We start from the raw sequence: 13,877 nt of genomic DNA on the forward strand, positions 1-13,877 counted from the left end.
AGATGTGCATCAACAAAATATTTCAAGAGGAAGCAATTGGTTATTATATTCCCTCCTACAGACATTATCTAGTTGCCTTTATTACCTATCACACATATATACATACACACACACACAATAAAAAAAATTAAGAGTGCTTGGCACACAAATAATGCTTGACAAATTATTTTTTAAGTTCCCACTGAAATGTATGAGGAATGCTAAAAATAAAAATGGGTTTTTAATCTTCATTTACCACAAGCCTATGAAAGAGCTATTGGTACCCGTAGAATACAGAGTCATACGGATAGATGGCTATCAACAGTTTCTGTTTGGCTGTGTCTATACAGGTCAAAGATGTATTCGAGAAAGATAGTTTAGAAAGCCAAAACCTTAATTCTGAAGCTTTAGTTATCTAGTTGGGCTTTTCACAGACATCAGGGAAATGACAGCCAAATCCCAAAATCCCAGACAAAACTGGCTACAAGAAAGTAACAACGTAGCACTGTAGTTGTAAAAAAAAAGTCATGAGAAATTATTAGGCGGTGTGTGGAATACAATTCCCTCTTAAGGAAACAAAAGGCCGGACCCTTATCCAAGCAAGTACTGTGTGTTGTTCTTACTTCCACAACTACACAGAAATGCAGAGAACGGAATGTGGGTCACATGAAAAGGCCACACCATTAAAACATGGGCAGTAAGTACTCTGAAAACATTGAGAGACGGAAGGTAACTCAGCTCAGGGTAGAGAAGGCTGAGTGTGGGGTCACTGAGTCATAATTTTTGTGGATATGAATGTTTGTTTCTTTAATACAAAGAATGTTTTACTAAGCTCTTCTCACCCTCTCCTAGTGCAGAGAAAGAGCAAAACTGTAAAATGGAGCCTGAGGGTGTTAATTTCAAAATAAGGAAGACAATTTGTTGACGACCAGGGTTACTCGATGTTGGAAGGTGTTGCCAAGGGAGGCTGGGAAATCTTCCCAGAAGGGTTTTAAGAAAGGAGCAGAGGCTCATCTGTGTCTAAAGTAGTCAAAGAAAGTGCTGCTGGGAGCAGGGGTGTTCCCCTTAGTATATCCAGGCCCTGGGGACATGTGTGCTGTGTGTATGTACAGACATCGTTGTGCTTGTGTTGCACAAATACTCATGCATACGGCATCAATATAAACTGGCACATAATAGATTTGAGTGAAAAGTCATATAAATCTGCCATTTCCCCCTTTGCCCCATAAACAAAAGGGAAAAGGAAAATTTAAAAACCCAAACATATGCCATTGGGCCAGATCTCTTTCTACCACATTCTCATTCAAAGGAGGGAGGTAGAAGATGAGAGAAAAACCCAGTTTGGGATAAAGGACTCCCAAAGCCTCTCAGCTACTCTTCGGTAGCCAGCTCTCATTTTACATAAGATACTCAGCACATGGTATCCAGTAAACACACAAACAAACAAGGAACCAAAAAGAGATTTTCTTATCATTCCACATCTGGAAAGAAATCTACCCTGTGGATTTAAATGTTAAGGTGAACTAGGTCAATAGGCAGTAGTATATCAATGGGCTACTGTGTTCTAACAAACATATTGTTAGTTGTTACTTTCCTTTTCGAATACGAATTTTGTTAGGAGGTTTATTTCCAAATGGTGACACGATTCGTTTCTTCTCCCACCCCTGGCCCTCCCCTATAGATGATACTTCCGTAAAAGTTCAGATTGCCAAGGATGTTTTCTCTCAGGGAACCTATCTGGGATTTTGATCTTTAGGAAATCCTGGATGCATTTCTCCAGCTCTTCCTCAATTGAGAGCTTTTCCTTAACAGCTTTTTTTTTGCTGCTCATGTTCGACTCCCTGGAGCCTGAAGTCAGAGTCCGGAGCAGATCGCTCTTCCGCCGCATCTCGGACTGTTGGATCAGCTGTACGGGTCCCTTCTTGATGGGACGGTCCAGAGTCTGGATGTTGGTCTGGCGTGTCACGGGCCCACAGATGACCGTCTCCTGGGGAGAGCTGGCCTCAGACTGACTGTCACAGCTGGAGGTGGAGAGGTCGTTGCAAGATGTGCCGCTCTCCCCTTCTTTGTCACCTGTGGTGTTCTTGCAGCAGCAGTCGCAGTGGGAGGGTGACCACCTCGAAGGCTCACCTGCAAGCAAGCACAGCACCCAAGGGGTTAATGCCAGCCAGCTCAGCCCAGAGGAGCAGCACAGCACCTGAACACACACACACACACACACACACACACACTCACAAGTGTCCACAACCATATATTTACAAGAAGTGGGGTGGCACACAGGATAGGCTGCAACATGAGCACCTAAAAGTCAAGTGCATTGCAGGAAGGAAGTTCATAACTGCATGCTGGGCTTCAGTCCATGGGCACTGCAGCCAGCTACTTAGCTACACCATGTACCAATCTTGTCACCTTGGCAGTCCCCTTACATTCTCAAAGCTTCTGTCTCTTCCCCTGGGAGATGAGGATAATCAGTTGCCTACTTCCTAGAGTTGTAGAGAGGGTATAGATAAATCAAGTGAAATTCTTAACGATGTACATAGCACACAGTAAACTCTCAATAAATGCTACCTGATTTTACCATGGCTGGTGTTAAGCCTGGATCCAGAGCTCCACGTTACTGCAGTCCAGTACAACAATGGCAGTCTACAAGAGTCAGGGAGGGCTTACTCTGTGCCAGCCCCCCAAGTAAGCTCTGTGTACCCACAATCTCACGGGAGCCTCATGATAACTCTATGAGTAGCTCCACTCCTAGATTTCATACAAGGAAACTAAGACCCTGAGAATTTAAGAAACTTGCCCTAGTTTGCACATTTTGTAAGTGGCAGAGCTGGGATTTGAATGCAGATTTCCCAAGTACCACAACCAAAGCAACTAACCATTTGTTTTTTTCAACTTGTTGGACAGTAAAATTCCTGCTTTTCTTTAAAAACAATGTTCAGGGTTTAACTTCTCTCTCTGAAGTGTCTGTTTACCTCTCCTCAAAAATATTTATCATTTCCTCCTCTGAATTATGGTTTTGTTTTGTAAGTGCCTCTAATATTGCACAAATCACATTCTGATATTCTTTTTCACTTTATTCATTTCAGCTACTCACCATGAACTCTCCGAGCTGGGCACAGCCAAGTGTCCATTGTTGTAATTCCAGCAAGTGGCTCAGAGTATGGTGTAGAAACTCAGTAAAAGGCTGTATCCTTCTAGTAACGTTTAAGTACCTGGATTCAGCCACACCTGGAGCTGGTCCTGTCAGTGGACTTTTAAGTTACATAATCCACTATCTTATATTTAAGCCAACATGAGTACCTCTCTCCCTATTCCCCTCAGTTTTGATTCACCGCACTGTAATCAGCTATTTGGCGACAGACCCATTTTTCAGATACACAGCTGGTGGCTCCCTGAGCTAGAAAATCCACAATTACAGCACAAAGCAAGTTCCTAAACATAAGTCACTTCTCCCAGCCTTCTATTCCCTGAACATTCAGTCTTCTTAGGTCATGAACTTGATACTATTCACTCATCATACATTATATGCTAGGCTATTTCATATAGTTCATTGCACTTAAGCCATAAAAATTAAAGGAAATGAATCCCCTTTATAATGCTAATATTGAGGACAAGGATAATGTAGTATCTACGTATGTTTAAAAGGAGACCCAGTTTGATTTGTGCTATATCTTACTCTCATAAACAATGAATCACATTATAGTAAGATCCCACTTTACTGGCACCTCTAATATGGTCAAAGTAGAGGAAACCTAGAATGGAAACTAATAGGAAAGTTATATCCTGTCTTCTTGTTAAAGGCCTGTCATCCATATACTAAATGATTTAAATATTTATGGAAACTTACTTATTTTCCAGAAGGAGTAAAAAAAGTCCCTTATAAATCGTAACTCCAAAATTATCTCGAAAGTATATCCACTCTTTCAAACCACTTTTTAAAATGTGACTGAGTAATCATTGTATTTATATACCCATTAAATGAAATGCAACAATCCAATTAGCCAAAAGGAATCACCACAGCAATAATGTCCTACTTATCCCTGGCTATTACCAGTAAACATCTTCCATGCAACAGAGAAACTGCTCAATATGTACCAGCTGCTGACTGCAAATATCAGCAATAGGAAATCTTTTCTCTGCCAGCCCAGATTCTGAGGGTATCATTTTTCTTCTTCCAAAGGCAGAATCGGCCTTTGCCTCTCCAAACCCAGCCATCCCTAGACTAATAGGACTTGATGGAGAAATGGCTCCAATGCATTGGGTCAAAACAAGGTAATCATTATCAATCCAGACCTGGTCTAGTTTGATCCTTTATGAGAAAAGTTCAGAAACTAACCTAAGCCTTAAAAAAATAGAAGAAGAAAAAAAAGGAGAGGAAAGAGGAGACAAACAGAATAGAGAAGAAGACATATCTGCTGAGATATGCCTGAGCATTACCTTAAAACAAGATGATGAGCTATTTTGGCCACAAACCCTGCTGAACCAGTAGAAAGACAAGTCTGTGTTTTTCTCCCCAAGAGTTACCTTCCCCACTGTAAAGTCATTTCATGACTTAGGGAAACCTAAGGCTTTTCTAAAGGGCAATTTAACAACATGAACACCATCATGGGAGGGAGCCCTGCATGTTTCTGTGAAAAACTGCACACAACCCTCCACTGCATGTTTAAGGCAAGAATGCAGAGTGCATGCAGCTATCTTCCCTGAACTGCCACGATGACCAAGGGTTTAAATGTCAGCTGGGATCCTCCAGCTTCCAGGCAAATAGAAATATTACTTTCTACTTATTCTAGGAGCTATCACTATTAAAGGGAAATTGAACAACTTAATTTTAGTGAAGCCTGTTATACTACAACATGTTTCAATATTTTATGAGAACATTTGAATGTTTTAACATTTTCAGCAAGACAATTCATAAGAAGGCTTCTGGAGTCCATATATTAAATCAAGGAAAAGATGGTATGAATGCAGCTGGAGGTCCTGTGTCATGATGAAATTTAAAAACAGTTAAATGTGAGAAGATAACCACTCTGTTTTTTTTGGCGCGGGGGGGGGGGGAAGCACTGTCTGTCTCATTACCCCCTTCCCAAGAACTTGACCAGAGCAGAGGTTTTAAACCATAGCAGAGAAGTAATGTGTGTGGGCTGTGGACCCATTTGCCCTTGCAGCCCCACTGACATGTGCTCACCAGTCCTGGCAGATGTGGAAGGAGCTGTGGAGGGTCAATTCTGTAACTCAAGGTATTCTAGAATCTCCCCAATTATAGCAAATTATGATCTCATAAATACCTTGGTACATTGAATTACAATATACTTTTGCTCCCCATCAGCTGAGGTTTCAATACTGACTGGAATAATTTTCTCCATTTGAAGAGAAAACAGGTTACAACTGATTAGCCAGATGTAGGAAAAAAAAAAACTATTTCATCCCAAGAAAAGTCTCATTTATTGATATTAAAAGGGCAAAAAAAAAATTAATGTCTTTTGAAGGGTTTATTAACAGGCTAATGGTCAAAAAGCACAATAGCTCTACTTTATTTTTAAATAAACCACTGCTTAATTTAAAAAAAAAGCACAATAGCTCTACTTTATTTTTAAATAAACCACTGCATAATAAGTGATATTATATCATTTTTGGTGACTGGCACATAACAGAGGTTTGATAACTGTTTGCGGAACGAATGAATGACCCAAACACATGTGTTAAATTGTATCAAAATCATAATGCAGCAGCACAGATTGAGGACTCCAGAATCAGGCCCCACAATTTGTCAGTTTGGATAAAAAATACTTCACCTCCCTGAGCCTCAATTTCCTCATCTAAAAAGTAAGGCTAATAATAGTATCTCCCGGGGTGCCTGCGTGGCTCAGTGGGTTAAGCCTCTGCCTTTGGCTCGGGTCATGATCTCAGGGTCCTGGGATCGAGCCCTGCATCGGGCTCTCTGCTCAGCAGGGAGCCTGCTTCCTCCTCTCTCTCTGCCTGCCTCTCTGCCTACTTGTGATCTCTCTCTCTGTGTCAAATAAATCCACAAAATCTTTAAAAATAATAATAGTATCTCCCTCACAGAGGTTTTAGAAAAATGAAATGAGACAATTAATGCAAAGGTGTTTCATGGTTTGAAGCACCCGATAAATGTTCTATTCATTCATACCTATTTGCTCTACTAAAAGCCAGGCACTAACCTACATAAACCACACAAAGGAGGAGCATGTTCGACAGGATTTGGTATGCTGCCCCCAATATACTCTACAATCAGTTCTTAGGTCTGGCTGGAACATCATGTGAGGAAGGGCACTGATGCTGACGCTAGACTCATCAAGAAAATGTATAATGACATTTAGTAATGCCTGGATTTGCTGTGAGAGCGGAGAGTAACCACAAGCACGTGCAGTGTCTGGCACACAGTATGTGACCAGGGGATAGTTTTGGAAAGAAGTTTCCTTTACTGCACAGTGCTTAACAATTTCACAAATGGATGAGTCTTCTGGAATAAGAATTTGCTTGAAAACACATAAAATAAATTCAAACCCAGAGCCAGGAATAATCTGTATTTTGGATTAAGGGGGGAGGAACAGGACCCTAAATCGCCCTAAGTCCTTAAAGCTCAAATCTTCCAACATTTTACAACTCTGAAAAACTGAGGACCAGTCAGGCAAGTTGTATGATTGTACGTGGCCCCTTTGGACCATAATCCTAACTGCAGATGTCCTTACCGATAAAGAAGGAATAAAAGAGGAAAGACTACAGAATACTTCTCCCCTATGAAAAATTCAAACCAAGCTGAGTGAAACATGACTTAGCAAACTCACAAAGTGCTTATGCATTTTTAAAAGAGACAGCTCTGCAATCTACCCACACTTCAAATTCTCCACCTGCTAATGGTTGTGAACACAATGTACATCATTTACAACAACAGCTGGGAAAACTGCTTTCCCCTGTCTTCTCTGTCAATGATGTAGGAGCCTGCCAGTCTGGGAGCTAGGTGGCCAGATCTAATTTATTGAGGCTGCTGAAAGACTTTCCTGGTATCCCAGCTGAAAAGTCAATAATGGCCAAATTGATGTTTTTATAATTCTGCTAACCTTGGAGAAGATATTTCATAGTAGAGATTGGGAATAGGCAGGCTGTGCAAGCTTCTGAGAAAATACATTTTCCAGCTTGATAATCATCCTTTCTTGCTTCCTTTCCACTCTTGGACATTTGTCCTTGGATGGGCCCAGCTGGGGCTCCTCATTAAAAGGTGGCAAATTTGGGTAAGAGCAGACGTTAAAATCATTCATGCATCAGTCAGGGCCAGTTGAGAAAACAGGCATTGTACCTGTAATCTTCATAGGGAGAATTTAATATAAGGAATTGGTAAAACAGGTACTGGAGGGGTGAAAAAGATGCAGAAAGACTGCAGGAGGCGGCCACCCCTTCTAGGGCTGGGGAGACCAATCGAAGACGGGGTTATCAGAACCTGGAAGCTTGCAAGAGCCACCATGTGGAGGTTGTGCCTAGGCATCCAAGGAGGGCACGTTGCCTGTCGGTCCTGGTATCTCTGCAGGGCGTGGCTCTGCGGGCTACAGAACAAAACAAAACTGTGAACCGGGACTAACTACTTCTAGTAATAAAATAAACAAATAAAAGCTGGGTTGATGCTGATGAGCAGTATGCTGACAAGGGGTCCCTCCTCTGCTCCTGTCCTCCAGCCTTCCTCTCGCAAACCCTGGGACAGCACAGACCCCAAGGGGAAGCCTGCTGGGCCAATGCAAAGTGTGGTTAGCTGAATCCCAGCCCCAGCATCACAAGGCAGAATCAAGAGGTGGATTTGGGACTGAGAGACAACAGCTTAATAAGAGTGTGCTGACCCTGCCAGGGATGCGAAAGAAAAGAAAGACAGTTCTTGACCTGCCAGAACCTGTGCTCAGACACAGGAGTCGGGAAATGGAAATAACAGAAAGCTATCACTGAGTTCAGTTCCTGCCCTGCTGCCCTTTCTTATACCTTAGGGATTTCTATTTGCTCTCCTTCTGCCGCTAACAGTTATATTTCTGATATTCACCTGTTTAGTTCCTTTTAGTTCTCCAATGCTCATTTTAGACATCGCTTTCTCAGAGCAGCCTCACCTCTACCCCCCACCCCAGTTGCAGCCAGTCCCAATTTCCAGCTTACCTCTTCTGCACCATCACCATGGGTAATGATGGAGGTATTTCTACATTTATTTGTTCAATGTCTGTTTCCCCACACCTGACTGTAAAGCCCATGTTTGTTCCTTTTTGGCAAACTCCAAGCCACATACAGACTAGGGTTTCGGGGCACATAGTAGTAGATGCATGACAAATGAATGGGAGATGAGATGGATGATGGCACAGAAAATAAATTTTGGTTTAGGGTGTGTGAAAGAGACAGTAAATCTTCCACACACACACAGGAAAGAAAAATCTTGACATGCAAAGGTAGTTATAATGGAAAATATTTAGGCATACCACTAGGCATGTAACAACAATGTGCTGACCAGCATAGGTAACAGCAGGATCCACAGGCATATCCAGAATTGAATCAATGTATGTATGTGCTTGTGTGTATACACACATACATAATTTTTTAACTGATCATCATTCAATTATTTTATTGTCGCAGACACAGAAAAAATCCTTAGAGCCATTATACAACTTCAGTAAAAATTAACTTTCCTAACCATTCTATCATGGGTCTCTATTCATACTGTTTTCCAATTTGGTGATGCTCAGTCATACCCTCCCAGCTCAGGATTTTCAGTTGTGGGGTTTCCCTTTGAATAGAGCAATGTGATGGTGTGCTATAAGGCAGGAAATCCTGAATTCTGGCCTCCTGGCCTATTGCCTTGCTCTTCCAATGTTCCTGGATAACACCGCTACCTCATTTTCCAGGTGCTTTTTGCCCTTTTTCTTCCTTTCTTCGTTCCTACTGTATTTCCGCCTCCTAGTCTCAGCATTTCTCTGTTAAGATCCTACTTAGTTACTCCTGCCCCCAAAGTCCTCATTGCCCTGTTTCATAGGCAAGTCCCACAGCCCATCCTGATCCTTTTTCCTACCCAGGGCCTCTAGCATGGCCACTCCCTTTTACATTTTTCTTTACTGATTTTTCATAAGTTTGAACTAGGGGCCCGAACAACTCCTCCCCCTATAATGTCTCTCAATCAACATCTAAGGGTCTTCTGTCTCTTAGAATGAAATGTGTATGTCATTATTACAGGGGTTGTTTGTCCCCTTTTCAGTAGAAACACCCCCCCCTTTTTTTTTTTAAGAAAGAGAGCATGAGAGGGGAGAAGGTCAGAGGGAGAAGCAGAAGCAGACTCCCTATGGAGCTGGGAGCCCGATGGGGAATTCGATCCCAGGACTCTGGAATCATGACGTGAGCCAAAGGCAGTTGCTTAACCAAGTGAGCCTCCCAGGTGCCCAAAATACCTTTTTTCTCCCTTTTGGGAACTACCTCTTCCTAACTCCATGTGCTCCTGAAGGGACCATCACTCATACTGCCATGCCTAGCCACAAGGGGAGGACATCTGACCCCGTATGTGAACTTCCCATGTTTCAACCATGGGACCCAAGTTGTGTGAACCTGAGTCTTCACTGAATCTGAGCCACTGGAGTTTATGGGTAATATATATTCTATGATATGGGCTGTTGCCAAGATAGGGGAACGTGAGTTCACTGGGCACCTTCCCTACAGGTTGGCAAGAGGACATTCATGCACAAAGAAGCCAAGCAAGACAGGCAAAGCTGAGCATAGTCAAGAGATAGAACTGACTGTGTCTGTGTTGTCTCAAGTTGGGCCCATTCCTAGGCTTATAATTTCATAAACCAGAAATTCTCTTTGCTTAATCTAGTATGAGTTATTTTTGTTTTAAATATGGTAAGAGTCGACATAAGGAGGAGTCAAGATGGCGGAGAAGTAGCAGCTGAGACTACTTCAGGTAGTGGGAGATCAGCTAGATAGCTTATCTAAAGATTGCAAACACCTACAAATCCAACGGGAGATCGAAGAGAAGAAGAACAGCAATTCTAGAAACAGAAAATCAACCACTTTCTGAAAGGTAGGACTGGCGGAGAAGTGAATCCAAAGTGACGGGAAGATAGACCGCGGGGGGAGGGGCCGGCTCCCGGCAAGCGGCGGAGCAACGGAGCACAAAATCAGGACTTTTAAAAGTCTGTTCCGCTGAGGGATATCACTCCAGAGGCTTAACTGGGGTGAAGCCCACGCGGGGTCAGTGTGGCCTCAGGTCCCGCAGGGTCACAGAAGGATCGGGGTGTCTGAGTGTCGCAGAGCTTGCAGGTATTAGAATGGGGAAGCCGGCTACAGAGACAGAGCCGAGAAGTGAGCTCTAAGCTTGGGGTTATCTTGAACCGGTCGCAGGCTCGGTCAGCTCGGAGCGCGGCCAGAGGCCAGGCAGACGGGAGCAATTGGGCGCTGTTCTCTGAGGGCGCACTGAGGAGTGGGGCCCCAGACTCTCGGCTCTTCCCGGCCGGAGACTGGGAGGCCGCCATCTTCATTCCCGTCCTCCAGAACTCTACGGAAGGCGCTCAGGGAACAAAAGCTCCCGAAAGCAAACCCGAGCGGATTACTCAGCTCGGCCCCTGGCAAGGGCGGTGCAACTCCGCCTGGGGCAAAGACACTTGAGAATCACTACAACAGGCCCCTCCCCCAGAAGATCAACAAGAAACCCAGCCAGGACCAAGTTCACCTACCAAGGAGTGCAGTTTCAATACCAAGGAGAGAGCGGAATTCCAGAGGAGGAGAAAGCAAAGCACGGAACTCATGGCTTTCTCCCCATGATTCTTCAGCCTTGCAGTTAATTTTTGTTTTCTTTTTCAATTTTTTTCTCTTCTTCTGCTAAATTTTTTTAACTTTTACCCTTGTCTTTTTTTAACGTTTTTTAACTAGTTTATCTAATATATATATATATTTTTTCCTTTTTATATTTTTTCATTATTGGTTTTCTTTTTTTATTTCTTTTTTCTTTTTTCTTTTTGTTTTCTTTCTGAACCTCTTTTTATCCCCTTCCCCCCCCACCCCCCTCACGATTTGGGATCTCTTCTGATTTGGCTAAAGCATATTTTCCTGGGGTTGTTGCCACCCTTTTAGTATTTTACTTGTTCCTTCATATACTCTTATCTGGACAAAATGACAAGGCAGAAAAATTCACCACAAAAAAAAGAACAAGAGGCAGTACCAAAGGCTAGGGACCTAATCATTACAGACATTGGTAATATGTCAGATCTAGAGTTCAGAATGACGATTCTCAAGGTTCTAGCCGGGCTCGAAAAAGACATGGAAGATATTAGAGAAACCCTCTCGGGAGATATAAAAGCCCTTTCTGGAGAAATAAAAGAACTAAAATCTAATCAAGTTGAAATAAAAAAAGCTATTAATGAGGTGCAATCAAAAATGGAGGCTCTCACTGCTAGGATAAATGAGGCAGAAGAAAGAATTAGCGATATAGAAGACCAAATGACAGAGAATAAAGAAGCTGAGCAAAAGAGGGACAAACAGCTACTGGACCAGGAGGGCAGAATTCGAGAGATAAGTGACACCATAAGACGAAACAACATTAGAATAATTGGGATTCCAGAAGAAGAAGAAAGAGAGAGGGGAGCAGAAGGTATATTGGAGAGAATTATTGGAGAGAATTTCCTCAATATGGCAAAGGGAACAAGCATCAAAATCCAGGAGGCTCAGAGAACCCCCCTCAAAATCAATAAGAATAGGTCCACACCCCATCACCTAATAGTAAAATTTACAAGTCTTAGTGACAAAGAGAAAATCCTGAAAGCAGCCCAGGAAAAGAAGTCTGTAACATACAATGGTAAAAATATTAGATTGGCAGCAGACTTATCCACAGAGACCTGGCAGGCCAGAAAGAGCTGGCATGATATATTCAGAGCACTAAACGAGAAAAACATGCAGCCAAGAATACTATATCCAGCTAGGCTATCATTGAAAATAGAAGGAGAGATTAAAAGCTTCCAGGACAAACAAAAACTGAAAGAATTTGCAAACACCAAGCCAGCTCTACAGGAAATATTGAAAGGGGTCCTCTAAGCAAAGAGAGAGCCTAAAAGTAGTAGATCAGAAAGGAACAGAAACAATATACAATAACAGTCACCTTACAGGCAATACAATGGCACTAAATTCATATCTCTCAATAGTTACCCTGAATGTTAATGGGCTAAATGCCCCAATCAAAAGACACAGGGTATCAGAATGGATAAAAAAACAAAACCCATCTATATGTTGCCTACAAGAAACTCATTTTAAATCCGAAGACACCTTCAGATTTAAAGTGAGGGGGTAGAAAAGAATTTACCATGCTAATGCATTTTAAACCCGAAGACACCTTCAGATTTAAAGTGAGGGGGTGGAAAAGTATTTACCATGCTAATGGACATCAGAAGAAAGCAGGAGTGGCAATCCTTATATCAGAGCAATTAGATTTTAAGCCAAAGACTATAATAAGAGATGAGGAAGGACACTATATCATACTCAAAGGATCTGTCCAACAAGAAGATCTAACAATTGTAAATATCTATGCCCCTAACGTGGGAGCAGCCAACTATATAAACCAATTAATAACAAAATCAAAGAAACACATCAACAATAATACAATAATAGTAGGGGACTTTAACACTCCCCTCACTGAAATGGACAGATCATCCAAGCAAAAGATCAACAAGGAAATAAAGGCCTTAAATGACACACTGGACCAGATGGACATCACAGATATATTCAGAACATTTCATTCCAAAGCAACAGAATACACATTCTTCTCTAGTGCACATGGAACATTCTCCAGAATAGATCACATCCTCGGTCCTAAATCAGGTCTCAACCGGTATCAAAAGATTGGGATCATTCCCTGCATATTTTCAGACCACAATGCTCTGAAGCTAGAACTCAATCACAAGAGGAAATGTGGAAAGAACCCAAATACATGGAGACTAAACAGCATCCTTCTAAAGAATGAATGGGTCAACCAGGAAATTAAAGAAGAATTGAAAAAAGTCATGGAAACAAATGATAATGAAAATACAACGGTTCAAAATCTGTGGGACACAACAAAGGCAGTCCGGAGAGGAAAATATATAGCGGTACAAGCCTTTCTCAAGAAACAAGAAAGGTCTCAGGTACACAACCTAACCCTACACCTAAAGGAGATGGAGAAAGAACAAGAAAGTAAGCCTAAACCCAGCAGGAGAAGAGAAATCATAAAGATCAGAGCAGAAATCAATGAAATAGAAACCAAAAAAACAATAGAACAAATCAACAAAACTAGGAGCTGGTTCTTTGAAAGAATTAATAAGATTGATAAACCCCTTGCCAGACTTATCAAAAAGAAAAGAGAAAGGACCGAAATAAATAAAATCATGAATGAAAGAGGAGAGATAACAACTAACACCAAAGAAATACAGACAATTATAAGAACATATTACGAGCAACTCTATGCCAACAAATTTGACAATCTGGAAGAAATGGATGCATTCCTAGAGACATATAAACTACCACAACTGAACCAGGAAGAAATAGAAAGCCTGAACAGACCCAAAACCAGTAAGGAGATTGAAACAGTCATCAAAAATCTCCAAACAAACAAAAGCCCAGGGCCAGACGGCTTCCCGGGGGAATTCTACCGAACATTTAAAGAAGAATTAATTCCTATTCTCCTGAAACTGTTCCAAAAAATAGAAATGGAAGGAAAACTTCCAAACTCATTTTATGAGGCCAGCATCACCTTGATCCCAAAACCAGACAAGGATCCCATCAAAAAAGAGAACTACAGACCAATATCCTTGATGAACACAGATGCAAAAATTCTCACCAAAATACTAGCCAATAGGATTCAACAGTACATTAAAAGGATTATTCACCACGACCAATTGGGA

At 41.9% G+C, this 13,877-nt stretch overlaps 1 protein-coding gene across 4 annotated transcripts in view; it reads right to left on the reverse strand.

Annotated features, from left to right (window-relative positions):
- Positions 1-433: 433 nt before the first annotated feature.
- Positions 434-13,877, reverse strand: part of KCTD16 (potassium channel tetramerization domain containing 16) — a 283,672-nt gene continuing 270,228 nt past the window's right edge. For all 4 annotated transcript variants that reach the window (XM_032844247.1, XM_032844248.1, XM_032844249.1 and 1 more), the window contains one exon: positions 434-2,109. In XM_032844247.1, coding sequence (XP_032700138.1) covers positions 1,655-2,109 — 455 coding nt within the window. In that variant the 3' untranslated portion in view covers positions 434-1,654. The remainder of the gene's footprint in view (positions 2,110-13,877) is intronic.

This window comes from Lontra canadensis, unplaced genomic scaffold, assembly GCF_010015895.1.
Source record: "Lontra canadensis isolate GAN:19392208 unplaced genomic scaffold, GSC_riverotter_1.0 scaffold149, whole genome shotgun sequence".
Classification (NCBI taxonomy): Eukaryota; Metazoa; Chordata; class Mammalia; order Carnivora; family Mustelidae; genus Lontra; species Lontra canadensis.